This window comes from Seriola dumerili, unplaced genomic scaffold (genome assembly GCF_002260705.1).
Source record: "Seriola dumerili isolate Sdu_G_001 unplaced genomic scaffold, Sdu_1.0 BDQW01000283.1, whole genome shotgun sequence".
In the NCBI taxonomy this organism is placed as follows: Eukaryota; Metazoa; Chordata; class Actinopteri; order Carangiformes; family Carangidae; genus Seriola; species Seriola dumerili.
In genome coordinates this window covers 1,278,847-1,298,078 of record NW_019174538.1, presented here as the reverse complement: position 1 = coordinate 1,298,078, position 19,232 = coordinate 1,278,847, and the positions used below count along the sequence as shown (strand labels likewise).

General features: G+C 37.9%; 3 protein-coding genes across 7 annotated transcripts in view; 2 read left to right on the top strand and 1 right to left on the bottom strand.

Moving 5' to 3' along the window:
* The first annotated feature begins 277 nt into the window (after nt 1-277).
* LOC111230741 (PTB domain-containing engulfment adapter protein 1-like) lies at nt 278-2,809 on the top strand. Of its 2 annotated transcripts, none has more exons than XM_022757572.1 (7): nt 278-332; nt 409-481; nt 729-800; nt 1,348-1,446; nt 1,564-1,701; nt 1,885-1,989; nt 2,623-2,809. In XM_022757572.1, the coding sequence occupies exons 2-7, from the start codon at nt 434-436 to the stop codon at nt 2,683-2,685; spliced, it is 525 nt and encodes a 174-aa protein (XP_022613293.1). In that variant the 5' UTR covers nt 278-332; nt 409-433; the 3' UTR covers nt 2,686-2,809. The 2 variants fall into 2 exon arrangements, with proteins under 2 accessions (XP_022613293.1, XP_022613294.1); XM_022757573.1 differs by having other exon boundaries at nt 297-332; nt 412-481.
* A 477-nt stretch (nt 2,810-3,286) lies between these two features.
* On the top strand, nt 3,287-10,647 carry LOC111230721 (transmembrane protein 106C-like). Its single transcript, XM_022757549.1, has 8 exons — nt 3,287-3,475; nt 3,799-4,050; nt 4,470-4,533; nt 5,186-5,345; nt 6,171-6,311; nt 7,089-7,138; nt 7,628-7,681; nt 8,819-10,647. Exons 2-8 carry the CDS (start codon nt 3,837-3,839, stop codon nt 8,985-8,987), a joined length of 852 nt encoding a protein of 283 aa, XP_022613270.1. The 5' UTR covers nt 3,287-3,475; nt 3,799-3,836; the 3' UTR covers nt 8,988-10,647.
* Nucleotides 10,648-10,904: 257 nt separating this feature from the next.
* LOC111230706 (tensin-2-like) overlaps nt 10,905-19,232 on the bottom strand; it is a 65,446-nt gene continuing 57,118 nt past the window's right edge. For 3 of the 4 annotated variants that reach the window (XM_022757525.1, XM_022757526.1, XM_022757528.1), the window contains exons 22-28: nt 15,605-15,700; nt 15,368-15,445; nt 14,893-14,970; nt 14,442-14,610; nt 14,126-14,194; nt 13,717-13,746; nt 10,905-13,361 (exon numbers count right to left, since the gene is read on the bottom strand). In XM_022757525.1, coding sequence (XP_022613246.1) covers nt 13,223-13,361; nt 13,717-13,746; nt 14,126-14,194; nt 14,442-14,610; nt 14,893-14,970; nt 15,368-15,445; nt 15,605-15,700 — 659 coding nt within the window. In that variant the 3' untranslated portion in view covers nt 10,905-13,222. The remainder of the gene's footprint in view (nt 13,362-13,716; nt 13,747-14,125; nt 14,195-14,441; nt 14,611-14,892; nt 14,971-15,367; nt 15,446-15,604; nt 15,701-19,232) is intronic. The other variant, XM_022757527.1, reaches the window with a different exon arrangement.

Below are 19,232 nucleotides of genomic sequence, written 5' to 3'. Positions count from 1 at the left end.
CTTTAAAATTTGTGCACAAAGAAAGAACACTAAAATAAACAGGGCTGTTTAAACCATTCTAACATAATTGTTTCTCAAAGCATCTGGCAAGATATAACAGCTTAACCTGCTGTGATGGTCTTACCTTGGTCAAGCAACAAATGCCGTCTACAGGTGAGTCCCTTGATGGGCCATCAAAATCTATCCATGAAACTTCCAGGCAGCCTGAAAATCTGATAAAAGGCAATAAGGAAGACATGAGGTTACTTATTAACTCCAATAGACTTTACACCCATCCATTTGTAGTACAGTAAGAAGCCAGCTCACTCCGCTCATAGTATATTTACAAAAAGGTGAGTTTAACTTCAGTATATTTTGTCATTACTGAGCTGATGTTAGTTTTAATCGGCTTAATGTTTCTGTGAACAGCAGGTATCGAGCCGGGCCTGTCGAGATGAGTGACACTTCAGAGGATGACAATGAGATCACCTTTCAGGTTAAGGTAAATACTGATAATTCATAGTTAAAAATCTGATGGTGGACAATAAGGTGAAAGGTGAGAAACTTTTGATTAGTTATGAGAGTTGAACTATATTGTCTATTTTGTGTCAAGTGGCTCCGGTTGTTAAGGGCTAATATTGTGCCAATGCAAATCAAATTTACATATTAACACATACTGAATGTACAGCATTTCATTTTGCATCAAACCATTTTTATTTTTGCTTCTTCTGTGTTTCTCTCTAAACTAGTTCCTTGGGCGAGTTGAAGTAGTTCGCCCTGACGGACTACAGATCCTGGATGAAGCAGCTCAGCGCCTGAAGGTCAGTACTGTGCCTTTAACATCCTGTTATAGCTGATGTTTTTTTTTAAAAATACATTTAAAACTGTCTTTTCCTGTGTATCATTTTTAGCCATGCTAGTAGCATTGCTCTATGGGACTGCAATGGAATTGCAAAATATTCATTGGTCCCTGCAGGATGAATCCTAATGACTCTGGCGATTCCCAGACTTTTGAACCATAAAGTTGACGTTTTTGTTTTTTGTAAATGTCTCAACAACTATTGGATGGATTCCTATGACATTTGGCAGAGACATTCATGGTGCCCAGACGATGAACCTTAATGATTAATGGTGATCACCCCTTTTTTTTTTTGTTGTTTTTACTGTAGCTCCAATGACTGAATACAGTCACTGTGTAGCACCATAAGGTTCACATCTGTGCTTTTTGGGACTGCTCCTACAGTACATCTACTATGGATGATTCATGGCACTTGATTTGAAGATTGATTGTTTTTATGAATTCCACATATTGTCTACAGAGATGTAGGGATATGTAATCCATCACCTCTCTTTCCCCCTCATCCCTAGACACCTGATAAATATGTTCCAGAAAAGACAGCCAAGAAGAGCAAAGTTGACCTCTTCCTGTCTCTAAGTGGGATAGACATTTTGGAAAACAAAACCAAGGTGTGTGACAAAAGTGTACAAACCAGTCCAAGGATGCTTACAATTGAGTTGCACATCTTGCTTTCTTTGGCCTTGAATCATCACTTTACATCTTCATATTATCTTTCCCATCCTCAGTTCTTGTTGTACACATGCCCTCTCTCCACTGTCTCCTTCTGTGCCCTGCTACCATCCTCAACCAAAGTCTTTGGCTTCGTAGCCAGACACCCTGCAGCCGACATGTACCACTGCTATCTCTTCCAGAGCAAGAAATTTGTGAGTATTCCCAGCACAGCACAACAGATGCTATGCATTCTCTGCAGGAATAATTTGATGATTTATTGTTTTATTTGAGTAGACAAGGTGGCCGCTAATATTACCACTGGAAAACAGTATGATAAATGAGAAATTCAGGCTTTCAAAGGCTCAGGCATGAATTTCTAAAACATTTTTTTTCAGTCTCATGTGCTGGTCTCGATTATCGGTGATGCTTTCCGAGCATCGAAAAAGGAGGAGAGCATCAGGGGAGGACGAGACCTTATAGTGGAGGCTCTCAGACATAAGGTTAGTTCCACTTATTGTTCAGTAATATTGGGGCTAGGGTAATTCTTCAGTTCAAGCCATTTCACATTATTTTGTTATGGCAAGGAAGTGATTCAAGTTTGTTCTAAGTAGTTGTTCAGTTGTTATGACCCTGGCTCATTTGGCCACAACAAAAGGGAGACACACCTTGGTTATGATTAATAGAAAATTAATGATTATAGGAATATTCTTATTAAACCAAATTAAGATGCCAAATTAAATGTATTTGGTGTGGAAATCAGTAAAATCAGTAGTGTGTGGTATGAATGAGTGAGGTATATGAGTGCAGGTGTTGTAAGGTGCAGAACAAAACATAAGGATTAAAGGATTAAACATAACCAAACCCAAAGCGTGGTGTGCCTGTGGAGAGGAGCAAAGAGAGATTAGTTGGCAGCCAGGACCTATATACCCTGGAACACATGCCACAGGTGTTCCAGATGTACCAATCAGCTGCAGACAAAGAGACAGACTAGCAAAAGGATCAGGGGGTCATCACACAGTCTATCTTAATGGCTGAAGTTAGAGGGAAACAAAACCAGCTCGTACCAAATTAAATACCTGTCATATTCAGTGCTGCATATTTACAGCTGTCCCCTCTTTCTCATTCTTCTCCAGAATAAAATGCTGCAGAGGGAGAATTCAGAGCTGAAGAGGAGGCTCGAAGGACAAACTGACTAACAATAACTGTGCATGTTGTTGCATTTGTACACAGAAGCTTTAAGAAAATGGTGGAACACAGAAAAGGGAAAATGTGGAAGGAAGGTGTAAATTAAAACTAGCGTTGATTTAAAAAAAAAAAAAAAAGTAAAAGAATTTCTTAATGTTTTGTTGCTTTTCTAAAATATTTACTGCTATACTGTATATTTACTGGATCCACTGTAATTGTGTTATCTGCACCCACAACACTAGAGGGCAGCAACAAGCTCCTCAGCTAACCACCCACCAGGCTGCTGCGTCAAATCCTGCCTTCATAATATCGGAAAAAGTGTGTGCATTTGTTGTGTGTACACAAAGAACCAAATAAATTCAGGGAACATGAAAATTGACAAAAAATTGACGAATTGCCGTGTGACTGTAACTGAGGCCTGACTCAGAAGAACTGAGAATGCATATAATGTTAGCGACTGTTGGCAGCATAATTGTTTGCAACTGTACAACACCTGGATAATAAATAGAACCTGCGTGATTGGTTTTATCTGTGTTTTGTTTGTTTGACTTCTAAAAAACGCTACAATTATGCACTTTAAGTTGATTTAAGCACTTGAAACTACATAAAACTGCACATGAATCACTTGAAAGCCAAGTCAAGTTGAAAAATTGGATCTCGGAGAGGCAGCGATACGCAGGTTACGTGAATGCAGCACAACAGGGACGTAAACTTCTGGTGTGACAGACGTTAGGAAGCAAGCGCGAGCGCCGGTGTAAATACTGCTTTGTGATGTCAACGTCGGCTTGTGTAGTCTAAAAGGTAAGTAAAAGTAAAGTCTGTGTACTGAAACTAACTAACGTTACAGACTGCCACAGCCAGTGCTAGCTAACGGCTAATTTGTAGAACACTTGTTAGCAAACTAGCCAGCGTTAGCTTAGAGAGTCGAGCCTTAACAACGCGGAATTCCTCCGCCTTACAATTGAACTGATTTGTTAGAGAGTCTGTGTGTGTCAGCTAATTTAATGTGAGATAGTCACATTGTATTGGCGGACACAGGGTCATACACCACAGCTGCCCTATTGCTCCTGAGTCAGTTTGCTCACACTTTTGTGGCTGATTGGGTCGATCTCACCCACCTGCAGACGGGCGGTAGTCTGGAAGCTCTGGCTCTGCGTCCGCCATGGGGACGCGGTGGTCTCGAAGCGGCAGCAGCCTGTCGCTTCTACCGGAGAGGCAGTGCTCTGGGAAACGGGGAGAGGACAAGGACTCCGATAACGACTCTTTGGATGGGCTCGGTAGACGGGAGGATATAGCCCAGTTCCCGTACGTGGAGTTCACCGGGAGGGACAGCATAACGTGTCCGACATGTCAAGGCACTGGGCGGATACCTTCAGGTGAGTGGAAACAATTAAATATCAACGAGCTGCAGCAGAGATGAAATTTTAGTGTAAAACAATACTTTAACCACACGGAAAGTAGAGCTGGGGCCTGGATAAAGTTTGTTATATTGTCTTAGACCATGGCTGTAAGTTAAAGCATATTTAAATATAAAATTTAAGACTTCAATGTTGCACTGGGGTGGTGTTTCATTCAGACTGACTGCTGTTTAAAAGCCTTTAACAATAACTTGATGAAACAACCTAGGAGAAACAAACCTTTTCTAATACTATAGTATTGCGTGTGTTGTATTTTAATTTAAGGAAAAGACTGTCATGCAGTTTTAGAGGCTTATTGTCTTCCCCCCAAAACACTGTGTATTGTAAGAGGAAGACCTAATCATTATGTTATGTACATGTTATCTCTTTCCTGATAGGTCAAGTGAATGAACTGGTTGCATTGATCCCATATAGTGACCAAAGACTGCAGCCCCAAAGAACGTAAGTAACCAAAATGTACTAATACAGTGTCAAGAAAGAGGAAGAGAATGCTTTGCAATATAAATAAACTCGTAAAATGTGGTCAGATCTTCATCTAAGTTACATTTTGAACTAACACCATTTATTTTAACAAATAATGCACAAACCCAGTGCCAGTTGGAATTTAAGGTAAACACAAGAAACTTGTGCTTGTGTCTTTAACTTCACTGCGTACTGATCAGCAGCTACTGGAAGAGCTTGTTTGAGGTTATTGCTGCCAAGGGAGGATCGACCAGTTATTAAATCCAAGGGTTCACTTGGTTTATCCACCAGCACTGTGAATGTTTAATGGTTGTGTTCCATAAAGACACAAACGATTATAGTTATACTTGTCGTGTGACTTGAATCTGACCTGATGAAGATCAGATCAGCTTTCATGGCCAGTCCATGTGTAAAACTAGGTCATTGCAAAGGCTTCACGTACTTTTTCTTGCCACTGTATCTGGCTTTCTTGGTGCTGAAAAGACAGGATTTCTCTGCTCACTAAACATTTATTTCTGTCAAGTGGAATTCAAAACGTTGTTTGAATAGATTCAAGCGTGTCTAAGCTTTGTTGTGTTAGTTGGGTGCACAACACTTTAAAGACATTACATCTACATGTTCTTTATTCCAGCAAGCTGTATGTGGTCTTGTCAGTTGTGCTGTGCCTCCTGGCCTCTTTGCTCGCTGCCTTCTTCCTCTTCCCTCGCTCGGTGGTCGTGGTGGATGATGGGATACGCACGGTGACTGTTCGCTTTGACCACTCCAATATGAAGGTCCTGATGAACATGACGGTAGGTTTTCATACAGTCGCCTGAATTAAAGACCGCTCTCTAAAATTTTGATTTGTGTGGGATAATCAGTTAATCATTTCAGTCATATTTCAAGCTAAAATGCCAAAACAAACTCTAGTGCCAGATTTGCAAATGTGAGGATTTGATGCTTTTTTTGTCACCTGTGACAGTAAAATCAATACTGTTTGGTTTTGGACTGTTGTTTGGAGCAATTTCAGTATGTCACCTTGGAGTCTGGGAAATCATATAAGGCATTTTTCACTATATTCTGACAGATACGTTATTTGACCGATCAATCAATTGATTAATCTAGAAAATAATCAGCAGATTAATTTGAAATTGAACACGAAATAGTTAGTGACAACCCAAATACAAATGCAGTCATCATTATTATAATTTATTGCTGTTTTAGCTGCTATATTTTCTTCCCTGTCACCACCTCTCTATGCGCTAATGATGTAATTGTCAAGTTTGAGGCTAGGACTGATGAAATGACAGCTTTATAAATGTTTGAGAATATGAAATGTGTTTCTGAGATATGGAACCAGGGGAGAACCAGTGTGAGGAAAGTCTCAATCGAGCTCTTTTCTCTGTGTGAGCGTCAAGTGTGCCAGAGCTTTTTATTCAACACTGAGGATTTGTAGCCACTTGTTTGTACAGTTGTTTCGTGTTGAAGTTTTCGAGACTTCCTGTTTGTGCAGAGAAGATATTATCAGTCTCTACTCCTGACACCAGAGCTGAATTTAAACAAATATGGCAGGTGTGTATTTACAGAAACATGTTGAGTAATAGTTTTTGTCTTTTCTTTCACTGTGTTTTTCTCAGAGCACACTGAACATCAGCAACCCAAACTTTTTCTCCATGATGGTTGAGAGTGTGAACTGCCAGGTCCTTTACATGAACACAGTCATTGGAAATCAGCAGCTGGACAACGCCACCACCATCCTGCCTCTCAGTGAGCGTCAGGTACAGAAAACAGACATTCAAAATGCACACACTCACTTCAGAGAATCATACAAGAGGTTTTATATATTTCAAAATAAAGCATTTGTCTTCTTTCTTAGTAAATACTTATTCATGATAAACATTCTCACCAGTGATGTCAGAGCTTCCTGGTACAGAGTTCAGTATGCAAACAAAACTATTATCTGTAAACAGTGCTGTAGGTGTTGCTGCTACAGGATGTCGACTCCTGCTAAAAGTTAAATATGTGAAGACATTAGTGCTAGAGCTAAACACACTGTCACCGACTTACAACCAGAAACTTAAAGCATGAGTCTGGTGATGTTCTGTAATCCTCTTACTGTCAGCAAATCCCATGAAAAGACTAAAACCAGCCATAATGATTTATCCTAACAAGTGTTGTGCGTGTGTGTCCGAAGTTTGAAATAGTGTCTTATTCCTCTGGGCCATTGTTACATTCTGGAGCCATTTTAAAGACGTGCAGAAAGCTGGACATATTGTAGAATGATGCATCTTAGTTTTACTGGTTGTATGAACTTTGCTCACCAAAACAACAGCAAGAAAGAAAATCTTGTGAGTGTTGCAGGTCAGTAGTGCAACCCTGGAATTTATTGACACACATGTGCAGTGCATTGTCTTGAGGATAATTCAAGAGTTAGCCATTTATACATTATCTCATTCCAGTGTCTCCCTGCTGATAGGATATCTGTCCGTCATTCAGTTACTCCCTCTTCCACTCTAGATAACAACACATTGTTTGTAACTTCTGATCTTCTGCAGGTGAACTACACTGTCAGTGTGGAGATTGGAAGCAGTGCACCCTATGTCTAGTAAGTGTTGATTCTATACCTAAACAGCTGTTCGGTGTCATGTAGAAACACTGAATCTTACACTGACGTAAAGGGATCCTCTGGTGATTTCGTAGACTAGTAATAGTAGATATCCTGACTGTCCCCAGTATGCTCCAGAAACACCAAATCCTACATTTCCCATAGTGCAACTTGATAGCATCTTCAGTTAGACCCTTCCTATCTAAATGCTGACATCATTTCAACTCCTCACCTCTGGTTTCAACACAGGCTTTCTAACATTATACATCATAAGACTTTATACAACTGTTTTCATAGACTGAGGAGTAAAATGTGTGTTTTGTAAAATTTTCTGCGTTGGCAATTAAGCTGCGTTACACAGAGAGAAAATGAGTGGACTGATGCTTTCACAGGACACTGGCTGGTACATATTTGCTGAATCGTTGGTTTACACGCCTACCCAGAAGTCAACAGCACAGTTAAACAATCTAAACATTTTCTGCTTTTCAGTGCCTTCTGCACCATGCCCAGCATCAAGGTCCACAACATTGTCATATTTGTGCAGTAAGTAACTCTTTACCTTCATTCCGCTTTTATCACTTATTTCTATTGTTCTTGTTCCCTGCTGTTATGTTTTTACTCTCATCATCACAGGGTTGGAAGAAGGTTTAACATCCTTTATTTAAGGAACGGTTCTGATACAACAGTGTAAAAATACTGTGTTCCAAATCTTACTCAAGTAAAAGTCCAGATGTTCTAGCAGCAAAATACTGTAGACGTTAAGCAGCAGAAGTACTTGTTGTGCATTGTGCTTTCCCTGTTTTTTATATATACGTATATAGTATTGGATTATGAACAACATTTTTGATGCAGCTGTTTTACAATCTTTTTTTTCTTTTCCAATATAATCTTATAAATCCTCAGTCTTACAAAGACCATTCTGTCCTAAGAAGCTTTATCCACTAAGAAAACTTAGAAACAGTTTTTAAATCAACTTGTTTAGAAAAGTGTGTGTATCTCAAAGAATACAGCAGGTTGATTTTATTGATTTGCAATGAAAATGGGTTTAAATATTCCTACTCTACTTTTGTTTTCACTGAAAAAAATTCCCATTTTAGAGGTTGATAATGTTTTGAATGAAAAACAAATATGCAAAATATAAATATGCAAAGTAATTACAGCTGACAAATGTAGTGGAGTAAAAGAATATAATATTTCCGTCTGAAATGATGTGGAGTGGAAGTAGAAATACTCATCTTAAGTACAAGTACTTCAAAACTGCATTGTGCCCTGTGTGAGTGAATATGCTTTCCACTCTTGCATAATATAATGCATAATAACTTTTTTCTCCCAGCCGACAGTAAAGAGGTAGTTCTGCTGCGTGTCAGGCTAGGTAACACTGACAGCAGTGTGACCACATAAACCACTTCCTCTGCATTACAGCACGTGTTATTCTTATCATTACTTGCTATAATTCATGCTTTGAAGTTTAGACAAAACAATAATTTCATACACTGGAAATGCCTGGAGCCTTTTTATCTGCTGGTGCAATTTTCACCCTGCTAATTATTCAGAGACCCAGTCTTGAGCTCATGTCTGTGGTCACATCTTGCATTTTGTCTGTAGCTAATTTATCGTGACAGGCAGCCTCGTGTGCAGCAGCGTGGGTTTTTATTTCTCTGTCTGCTCCCCTGTTTTCAGGACGTCAGTGAAAACCTCGTACATGGTGCGAACATCCCAGAACAGCCTCGAGGCCTATCGCTACATAGACTGCGGCTCCAACACCACATACCACCAGACGGCCCAGCTTCTCAGGCACCTCTCCTCCACCCACTCACCAGCCACATCGCTCAGCGCCCCTCTGCTGTGAGCGGAACAGTCCTGGACGACCTGGATCATTTCTCTGGAGGAGGTGGGAGATGTTCGTGTAAACTGGAGAGTGGATTTTGCTGGCAACAGAAAAGCCAAATGGTGCTATCTATCTTCTAAGCACAAACAACAGGTACCATTATGTTGCTGTTAACTCGTGCCACTGAATGATGAAGCTGTTTCCTGGAAAACATGGGCATGCAGAGGCGATGTTGTCAGAGAGTTATTTCTGACTGCACATTTGTTTTCATGGGACAGCCCAGAGGCAGCAGATGAGTGGCTTTGTTGCGGTGGTTGTTAGGCATCACCAAGTGAAAACACAGCTCCATGACCTTTTTACTGCAGGGTCAGATTGCTTTAATATATCTGTCTTTTTTGGGATTGGATATTTCCTGCCTCAGCAGCCGCATTTGATTTATAGTTGTCTCATTGAGGCTTTTGATATCCTGAACGCATCATGTGTAAAATACAAGTTTAAAAAGGCAGTTTTTGCTATTTCATCATGCTGACAGAATGAGTCACATGTTCTCCTGACTCATTGCCAATGAGCACTCTGTAGCCCTGTTTTGGAAACAGGACAAATGTCAGAGAAAGCTCTTTTCTATAAAAGGAAGTGGTCAACATTCCCAGCTGACAAAGAAGTGCCGGGGAGCGGCACTTCTGCCAAAGCTTTAATTAACACTGCAGAGCTCTGCCTGTGTCTGCTGCTTCATCAGGAGAGCCTCCTTCAGCGTAGCTTGAATGACTTTTGGCACCGTAACACTGTGTTCACCGAGGGCTGCTGACTTTTCTTTAAAAAAAGAAGATAAGGAGCTGGTCTGCTGTTTCTAGTGTAGCTCTAATGCGAGGGATCATTTAATGACTGTTAAACTGGGATGTATTGTTGTAACATATTGTTTTGCTGTGTTATTTAACTGTTTCTTAAGTTTAAAATGGAATTTACACATTTAATATATCATGTGTGTTTTTAAATGAAATGATAAGTTATTTCTAGGTATCCATCATCCCAGCAAGTCTAAGCACACAGGTTTTAGATTCAGGGTTTAGTGTCATAGAGAGGAAACTGTTTTCAGCCTAGATTTAATTTAACACATCAGTCAAGCTCATGTGATGATGTGACATAATCTCTGAACCTGTAATCACTCATTAATGTCTTAGTTAAAGTTCTTGATCATTTCCACTCCTGGTTCAGCTTCAGAAAGAGGAATTTGGGCCTTAAAATAAAACATCCAGTATGAGCTTTTGAACATCTGTATACAGTTTCCTCTCCATCATGGCATTAACAATGCTGGTGTGCAACAGTAAACAGCATATAATCATGGCTGAAAGCTCTATTGTCACGTATACTAACAGTGGGTCTGTCTGACTGATGATAACAGATTTACACTGTTTACATGTGTGTGTTTTGCTCAGCTCCTCTGCTGTTTATCCAACTCCAAATGTCTCTGCAGAGTATTTCAGACCAATAAGTCCATTACCTGAGACCGACTTAAACTTTACATGATCACGTATTCTCAGTATCTGAAGGGAAGTTGATGTTAACAGAATGTGGAAACAGAAACAGAATGACTAAAAGCAATTTTGATATGACTGTTTTGTTTTTCTTTCTTTTTTTTTTAAAGGGACAGTTTTTTTTGTAAATTTCTGAATGAAAGATTTTACCAGCATTTTAAAAAATACAGTGTAAATATTTTTGCCTAGTTCTAAAAAAGACATTAAAGGGAATTGTGAACAAATAAAATGAATAATGAACACCAGTACTTTTTTTGTTGATCATTTCTGTCATTTTGCAAGCAAACATGTCCAAACCTGTCCAGGTTCCTGCTTCTAACATGTGAGGATTGATGCTTGTCTCTGTCTCTGCCTCTCATCAATAATGAAAATAACTCAAAAAAATAACAAAATAACCACACAGCACTTCAGGTACCACATCATTTCAATTTAATTGTATTCTTCATTTGTTTTTGCATACAAAATAGCATATTATTCTTTTGAAAAAAAACCCCAAATGTTTCCTTTTTATGTCTCATACACTGTCCTATAGCTGCATGTGAAAATATATTACTACATAATATAGAGATCAACAAGAAAACAGACCACAATATATTATCGCTGTAATACAAGTAGTGTTTTTCTAAGTTTTTACCAAACGAGGCAACACACTAAATAAATGCATAGTAAAAATACAAGAAGCAATAAGTACAAAAATATAGCTGGATAAAAAGCTTATTAATACAAGAGTGCTTTGTCTTTGGTTAAGTACATCTGTCTTTAGGCCACTGTCCTGCTGATGTGTGCTAACCTGTCTTCTCTTTGAAAACATACAGTATGTGTGAAAACGTCTGACACAATGGATGTAGTCAGAAGGTGTGAGGCAGTGAATGAACACCAAACATGTGACGGCAGTGGTGTGATTGAACACTACGTCCCTCCTCCATCTAGCTTTTTCCCCATTTCACATACATTTCTTTTAAAAGTGGATGTAACATTACCTTTACCCATCATATTTACTTAAATACCCTCAACACACACACACACATACACACACACACACATACGCGCGCACGCCACTCCCTCGCACACACTCTGGTTAAAAGTTAAAACCTCACATTCGTGTTTACTTTCATTAGAGAGTTATGTCTCTCACTCGCTCTGAATATTAAGTGTATGTGAGTGAAAAAAACAACGATTGTCAACTGTGATTTACACTGGTGAAGGTGATGTGTTGTGGAGGGGATGAAGGCAAGAGTGGCTGTAAATATGCTGTACATACATCTGAATACCTGAACATCTCTAAATATAGAAACTAAATTACATCATCAGGGCTTTGGTCACTTTTTTTTAAACAAAGAAAAAAAAAATAAAATAAAGAATTTTGTAACAATACAAAATATAAACACCTGCTGTTTTTTAAGGTCGAAATGTTGGACCTTACAGCGCCATTGTTGCCCTCAACACGACTCCACGGCTCCACACAGTCTGCTCTGTGTCCTTAAAGCTGCTTTTACCTCTTCTATCATTGTTCGACTGAACAGCAGCCGGAGTAACATGATAAAAGCTGCATTTAACTATCATTTACCAGGGGCCGGTAGCATGACGTTCAGCTTTGCCTGGCTCCCTCCTGACGTCAGGGATCCTGGGTATCATGAAGCTGGTTGTCAACCGGCTCAGTTAACTATTGGTTTACCTTTTTAGCTCTGAGCATGTTAATGTGAACATACAAGCCAATAACATCCAACATAATTAGAGTCAAAGTTCATGTGGCATAAGATGAAATGATGGTACCAATGTGGGCTCTAGTGGCAGCAAACTGATATTCCACCACTTAAAGATAAAATATATTCACAGGACTAGAACAGAATGAGAAGCTGTTACAGGCCTGTTAATTATGGCTGGCATTTCCAAAATAATCTGCATGGTAAATAAACTGATAATCCTACTACAGAAAACCGAAAACAGTCAGATCATCCTTCTAAAAAAACATCCTGAAGAAGACAAATAAACATCTGACTGCAGATTCTTATAATTCACTGAGCTAATTAACAGTGTTTGCAATTTCTATGCAGCTACAATTCCCATTTGTTCGTCTGTTTAAAAACATGTTGATTCTGAACTGAAGTTCTGAACTTACACTGAGCGTCTTGATGCTTATTCATAATGGAAGAAGCAGCATGAATCTATGCAGCATGGTGACATACTCCTGGTGAGCCAGCTTCATGATACCAGAGAGTTAAAGCCAAAGATAGTTGGTTAACCCACTAATCTTTCCTCATGCTACAGATCCCTGTTAGATGCACAAGTTTCCTCTGAAGCCTCCTCATCCTTGGAGGAGTTGTAACACTTTGTAACACGGCTTTGTTTGAACACTGTGTTTATTATTTTTGCATCCAACAATACTTTACTATATAAGAAAACTGAAATGTGCTGTTACAGTATATATATATATATTTTCAGAAAGGTGGGGGTTGTTTAGGAGCAGACGGTGTGGCACATTAACAGATGAAAAACCATCTGTAGGGATCATGGACTCAGATTTTCAGTCGCCCTCTGAATGTATTTACACCCAACAATAAGAAAATCTGAGTCACATCATCAACTGAAGGACAAAGAAAACTTAAAGAACTTAGAGAACACAAGCAGTGGCACTGGGCCGTCACTGTGCAGTAAATGCCTCGTCAATACTCATGTGCTGCGTGTCACCGCTTGTGTGCTCCGAGCTCCGTTTCCTTTCTTTGTCTATCGGCGCTGCGACAACATGACCTTGTTGACGAAGTTGACGATGGCAGAGGCGGGTTGTTCGGGGTCCAGCTCTGCGAACATGTGGCAAACGTTCTCCGCCAAGCTGCCGGGCTTCTTGGCTACAAAACCGAACACCCTGAGAGGGGAAAGAGGATTCGAGAGATTTGAGTTACTGAGCATGACAGGAAGTGACAGGCAGGTTGAGTTTGTCTGGTGAGGTAGGTGAGAGTGTCTCTTTATAACAGCCTACAGGGTTAGCCACAATGAAGGAATTAGTGTTATGTAATATGGCGTCATGTAGGACTTGGTTTTCATTATTAAATCATATTTGCTGGGATGATTTTGCCAAAGCTCACACGCAGTCTGATGCCATGCAAAGGCTTCAACATCAACAGTTTCTCAGGCACAGGTGAACCTACACACCCAAAACAAAACACACACATGCATACACTCACTTTCTCTGAGTCACCAAACACAAACAGAGCACTTACTTAATAGTGGTGTTGTCTGAGTTAGTCCACCTACAGCCGAGAGAGAGAGAGAGAAAGAGAGAGAGAGAGAGAGAGAGAGAGAGAGAGAGAGAGAAACCGGACTCAGACATCCACACACAGGCAGAGCTGCCAAACAAGCTGATGCAGCTGCAGCCGCGGCCGCAGCCAGCGTGCTCGCAAAACACAATGACCCGCCTCTCATGCAGGCTCACACACATTCACAGGCAAACAAATGTACTCACAAAACAGACAGATACCGATCCATGCCAGGGCTCACAGCAACAAATGCAGTGAATGATCATGGGTGCAGTGAATGATTGATTGTGGTGATGTGTCTAATGATTATTTTTTGCTGATTTTAGGTTAGTTAGAATCAAGTAAGATCTATCTAGTTCTTTTAATTTCTCACCTCCTGTCTTTCGGGTCGATGCTGCTGAAGGTTACGCTGTTCACTGGGTAATGTCTCCTGAAGAAAACCCTAGAAAAAGGAAGATACAATATATGTAGAGTATAACATAACATTGCTTTTAAGAGCTAAATCATAACATCATCACTGATGACTTTAATCTTAAGTACCCAGTGTGCCTGGAAGAAGAAACTTAAGTAACGTAAGAATACGATCATATTAAGAGCAAATTGTTTGTATTGAAGATAAAAGTTGTAAATAGTAAAATAAATAACGTCACTTTATTTTTTAAGTATTAATCCATGTGGAAGTTTCTTACCTGCGCTGGCTGTCGGTGAGCGTGATGCCCTGCGACGTCACTTTGAACTGTACGACAGTGGCAGCAGGACGCGGGTTACGACCCAAGGTGGCGTCTGTTGCCTTGGCGATGGCCTGGGGGCCGGTCAGAGACTCTGTTTCCACGGAGTTCAGGTAGAGGACGTTACAGGCTGAAAGAAGAGAGAGGTGAACACACTGACCGATGAGATTCTGCCAGCATTCTGCCCGCTGCACATGAACGGTGTCAAGTTCATGATATTTTGATATTTAACATGGACGTGCAGTGTAGGCTGAGTATCCTTTTATTAGGTTTTGTTCCTCCTTGTCAGATAGCCCTCAACTGATACTACAGCAGTCACTTTGAGAAATTACAGCTGCACCCGAGTGTTGTGACGTATATGTGAAAGACATCAGTGTGTGCAGGGAGAAAGGAGGCGGGATGGAGAACTCACCTGCTCCTTGTTTAAGCAGGTCGGCAGCTGTGCTGATGTTGCTCACTGGCTGAACCTCCTGAACGTCTCCTATCAAATCTGACAACACAGAGACAAATAAAAGCTCTTATAGAAGATTAAAGTGTTTTTCCTGTAATGATTAACTCATCGCAGATTATTATGAGAATAACTTCTTGGCTGTAATGCAAAAAAAGGGTCTCAAACAACTAGTAGATCCACAGAAAAAAATGTTTAATTGACAATTATGACAATAGTTTAGTTATTTTTTGGGGGGGGTATTTTTGCCTTTATTATAAAATATAAAATACTGAACACTATCTAGTAACAGCCTCTCAATTCTGAGGATCCTCTGCTTTTATTTGTCTGACTGTAAATTGGATATTTTGGGATTTTGGACAGAAATGTATCACAAAATTAATCAATAATAAAAATAATCATTAGTCGCAGCCCTTTTTCAAAAGTAAACAGTACCAACCTTTCTCTGGGATCTTCAGAGTGCAGGGCAAAGAAATGGGTGTGATGGAGTGTTGATAGACCAATGCTGACAGACTCCCTGCGGATAACAGATAACAGTAAAAATTCCTTACATTCCTGAACACTAACAAGATGTGTACAAACATAATTCTCTCTCTCCTGTAGGTAGCCCGTTTGTGGTACTTTAAATATTATTTTTTTCCTTAAAACAGTCATAAACTCCAACCCTAAAACTTACCAAAGTAGGGCTCATTCTGACATCCTTTAATCTTGACTCCTCGAGGGCCCGTTTCTATCAGGAAGTGTCTGACCAGCTGCTCCAGAGGGTCACTCACTGTAACAGCAGAGATTTACTGTCATCAAGTTGCAAATATCATTGTCTACCAAGGACAAAGTAACTGCTGAGTAAGTGAAATGCCACACAAAATAACTTGAATGCAAGGGCGTAGGTTTGCATATGGACAGTAGAGACATGTCCCTACAGATATTTTGGGAGGACAGAATTGTCCCTACCAATATTTGAGTGAACTCCTTCACACTATGTTTGGAGTGAAGTCATATTAGATCATTCGTGTATGCCCTCCAAGAGGCTACGTCTCCAAGACAACCACTTTAGGCATGCTAGCATTTGACTGACTGAAAGGACAAGGGTGACCTGAAGGGTCACGTCGTGTGAGAATATCAAAGTGGTACCTAATAATGTTATTTAACCATGTTAGCTAGCGTTAAATAGAAAGGTAACCCTGGCTTCAGTCTTCTGTAGTCTAGCATTAAGGTTGCTAGCAGGAGTTTTTATACCTCACTATACAATGTTTTAGGCCTTACTATACTATGACGTTTTTATGCCATACTATACTATGACGTTTTTATGCCATACTATACTATGACGTTTTTATGCCATACTATACTATGACGTTTTTATGACTTTTTATGCCTTACTATACTATGACTTATTATGCCTTACTATACTATGAAGTTTTTTCACGTTTTTATGCCACACTATACTATGACGATTGTTGACGTTTTTTTTACCTTACTATACTATGACTTTTTTTGACACTTTTATGACTTACTATACTATGACGTTTCATGACGTTTTTATGCCATACTATACTATGACGTTTTTATGCCACACTATACTTTGACATTTTTTGACGTTTTTATATCTTATTATACTATGACGTTTTATCCAATACTATAATATGACTTTTTTCCACGTTTTTATACCATATTGTACTATGACTTTTTTGACACTTTTATGCCTTACAATAACGTTTTATGCCATACTATACAATGACGTCTTTATGCCATACAATACTATAACGTTTTCTGACGTTTTTATACCTTACTATATTATGACTTTTTTTGAGACTTTTAAGCCATACTATAACATTTTAAGCTATACTATACTATGATGTTTTTATTCCATACTATACTATGACTTTTTTTGACACTTTTATGACTTACTATACTATGGCGTTTCATGACGTTTTTATGCCTTACTATACTATGACGTTTTTATGCCATTCTATACTATGACATTTTTTGACGTTTTTATACCTTACTATATACTATGACGTTTTTTGATGTTTTTATGCCTTACTATTATATGATGTTTTATGCCATACTATACCATGACGTTTTTTGATGTTTTCAATGCTTTACTATATTATGACGTTTTTTGAGGTTTTTATGGCTTACTATATTATCACGTTTTATTGACATTTTTATGCCTTCCTATACTATGACGTTTTATGCCATACTATACTATGACTTTTTTTGAAATTTTTATGCATTACTATTATATGATGTTTTATACCATACTATACCATGACGTTTTTTGATGATTTCAATGCTGTACTATATTAGGACATTTTTTGACGTTTTTATGCCATACTATATTTTTTTGACATTTTATGCCATATGATACTATGACATTTTTTGACGTTTTTATACCTTAATATACTATGACTTTTTTTGATACTTTTAGGCCATACTATACTATGACTTTTTTTGACGTTTTTATGCATTACTATTATATGATGTTTTATACCATACTATACCATGACGTTTTTTGATGTTTTCAATGCTGTACTATATTAGGACATTTTTTTACGTTTTTATGCCATACTATATTATGGCGTTTTTTGACATTTTATGCCATATGATACTATGACGTTTTTTGACGTTTTCAATGCTTTACTATATTATGACATTTTTTGACGTTTTTATGCCATACTATACTATGACGTTTTTTGACGTTTTTATGCCATATGATATTATGAAATTTTTTGACGTTTTTATACCTTACTATACTATGATTTTTTTGACACTTTTATGCCTTAATATAGTATCAAGTTTTATGCCATACTATATTGTGAAATTTTTTGACGTTTTTATGCCTTACTATACTATGACGTTTTTTTGCCGTACTATAATATGACGTTTTTTGACTTTTTTATACCTTACTATACTATGACGTTTTTTGACACTTTTATGCCTTACTATACTATGATGTTTTTTGACTTTTTATGCCTAACTATACTATGACGTTTTATCAATACTATACTTTAACATTTTTTGACGTTTTTATGACTTACTATATTATGACGTTTTTTGACGTTTTTATGCCATACTATACTATGACGTTTTTTGACGTTTTTATGCCATATGATATTATGAAATTTTTTGACGTTTTTAAGCCTTACTATACAATGATGTTTTTTGACTTTTTATGCCTAACTATACTATGACGTTTTATCCAATACTATACTTTGACGTTTCTTGACGTTTTTATGCCATACTATATAATGACGTTTTTTGACGTTTTTATGCCATACTATACTATGACGTTTTTTTTTTACATTTCTATGTCTTACTATACTATGACGTTTTATCCAATACTATACCATGACGTTTTTTGACGTTTTTATGCCATACTATACTATGATGTTTTTTGACGTTTTTATACCTTACTATATTATGACTTTTGATAATTTTATGCCTTACTATACTATGACGTTTTATGACGTTTTTATGCCTTATGACATTATGACTTTTTTTGACACTTTTATAGTATCACGTTTTATGCCATACTATATTATGAAATTTTTTGACGTTTTTATGCCTTACTATACTATGATATTTTTTTACTTTTTATGCCTAACTATACTATGACGTTTTATCCAATACTATACTTTGATGTTTTTTTACATTTTTATGCCTTACTATACTATGACGTTTTATGCAATACTATAGTATGACGTTTATTGACATTTTTATGCCTTACTATATTATGGCGTTTTTTGACGTTTTTATACCTTACTATAATATGACTTTTTTGACACTTTTATGGCTTACTATAGCATGATGTTTTATGCCATACTATACTATGACGTTTTATGCTATAGTTTAATATGACGTTTTTTTTATGTTTTTATGCCTTACTATACCATGACATTTTTTTTGACATTTTTATGCCATACTATACTGTGACGTTTTTTTGACATTTTTATGCCTTCCTATACTATGACGTTTTATGCCTTACTATACTATGACTTTTTTTGATACTTTTATGCCTTATGCCTTATGACTTTTTATGACGTTTTTATGCCATACTATACTATTACGTTTTTGACACTTTTATGCCTTACTATATAAAATTATGTTTTATGCCATACTATACCATGACATTTTTGACGTTTTCAATGCTTTACTATATTATGACGTTTTTTGACGTTTTTATGCCATACTATACTGTGACGTTTTTATGCCATACTATACTATGACATTTTTGACATTTTCAATGCTTTACTATATTATGACGTTTTTTGACGTTTTTATGCCATACTATACTGTGACGTTTT

Bases quoted from the DNA above. Each gene is read 5' to 3' on its own strand.
- LOC111230721 (XM_022757549.1), top strand. From the start codon at position 3,837: ATGGGGACGCGGTGGTCTCGAAGCGGCAGCAGCCTGTCGCTTCTACCG. The intron at 4,051-4,469 runs GTGAGTGGAAAC...CTTTCCTGATAG, and splicing joins CACTGGGCGGATACCTTCAG to GTCAAGTGAATGAACTGGTT. The intron at 5,346-6,170 runs GTAGGTTTTCAT...TGTTTTTCTCAG, and splicing joins AGGTCCTGATGAACATGACG to AGCACACTGAACATCAGCAA.
- LOC111230741 (XM_022757572.1), top strand. From the start codon at position 434: ATGAGTGACACTTCAGAGGATGACAATGAGATCACCTTTCAGGTTAAG. The intron at 482-728 runs GTAAATACTGAT...TCTCTAAACTAG, and splicing joins AGATCACCTTTCAGGTTAAG to TTCCTTGGGCGAGTTGAAGT. The intron at 1,702-1,884 runs GTGAGTATTCCC...ATTTTTTTTCAG, and splicing joins TCTTCCAGAGCAAGAAATTT to TCTCATGTGCTGGTCTCGAT.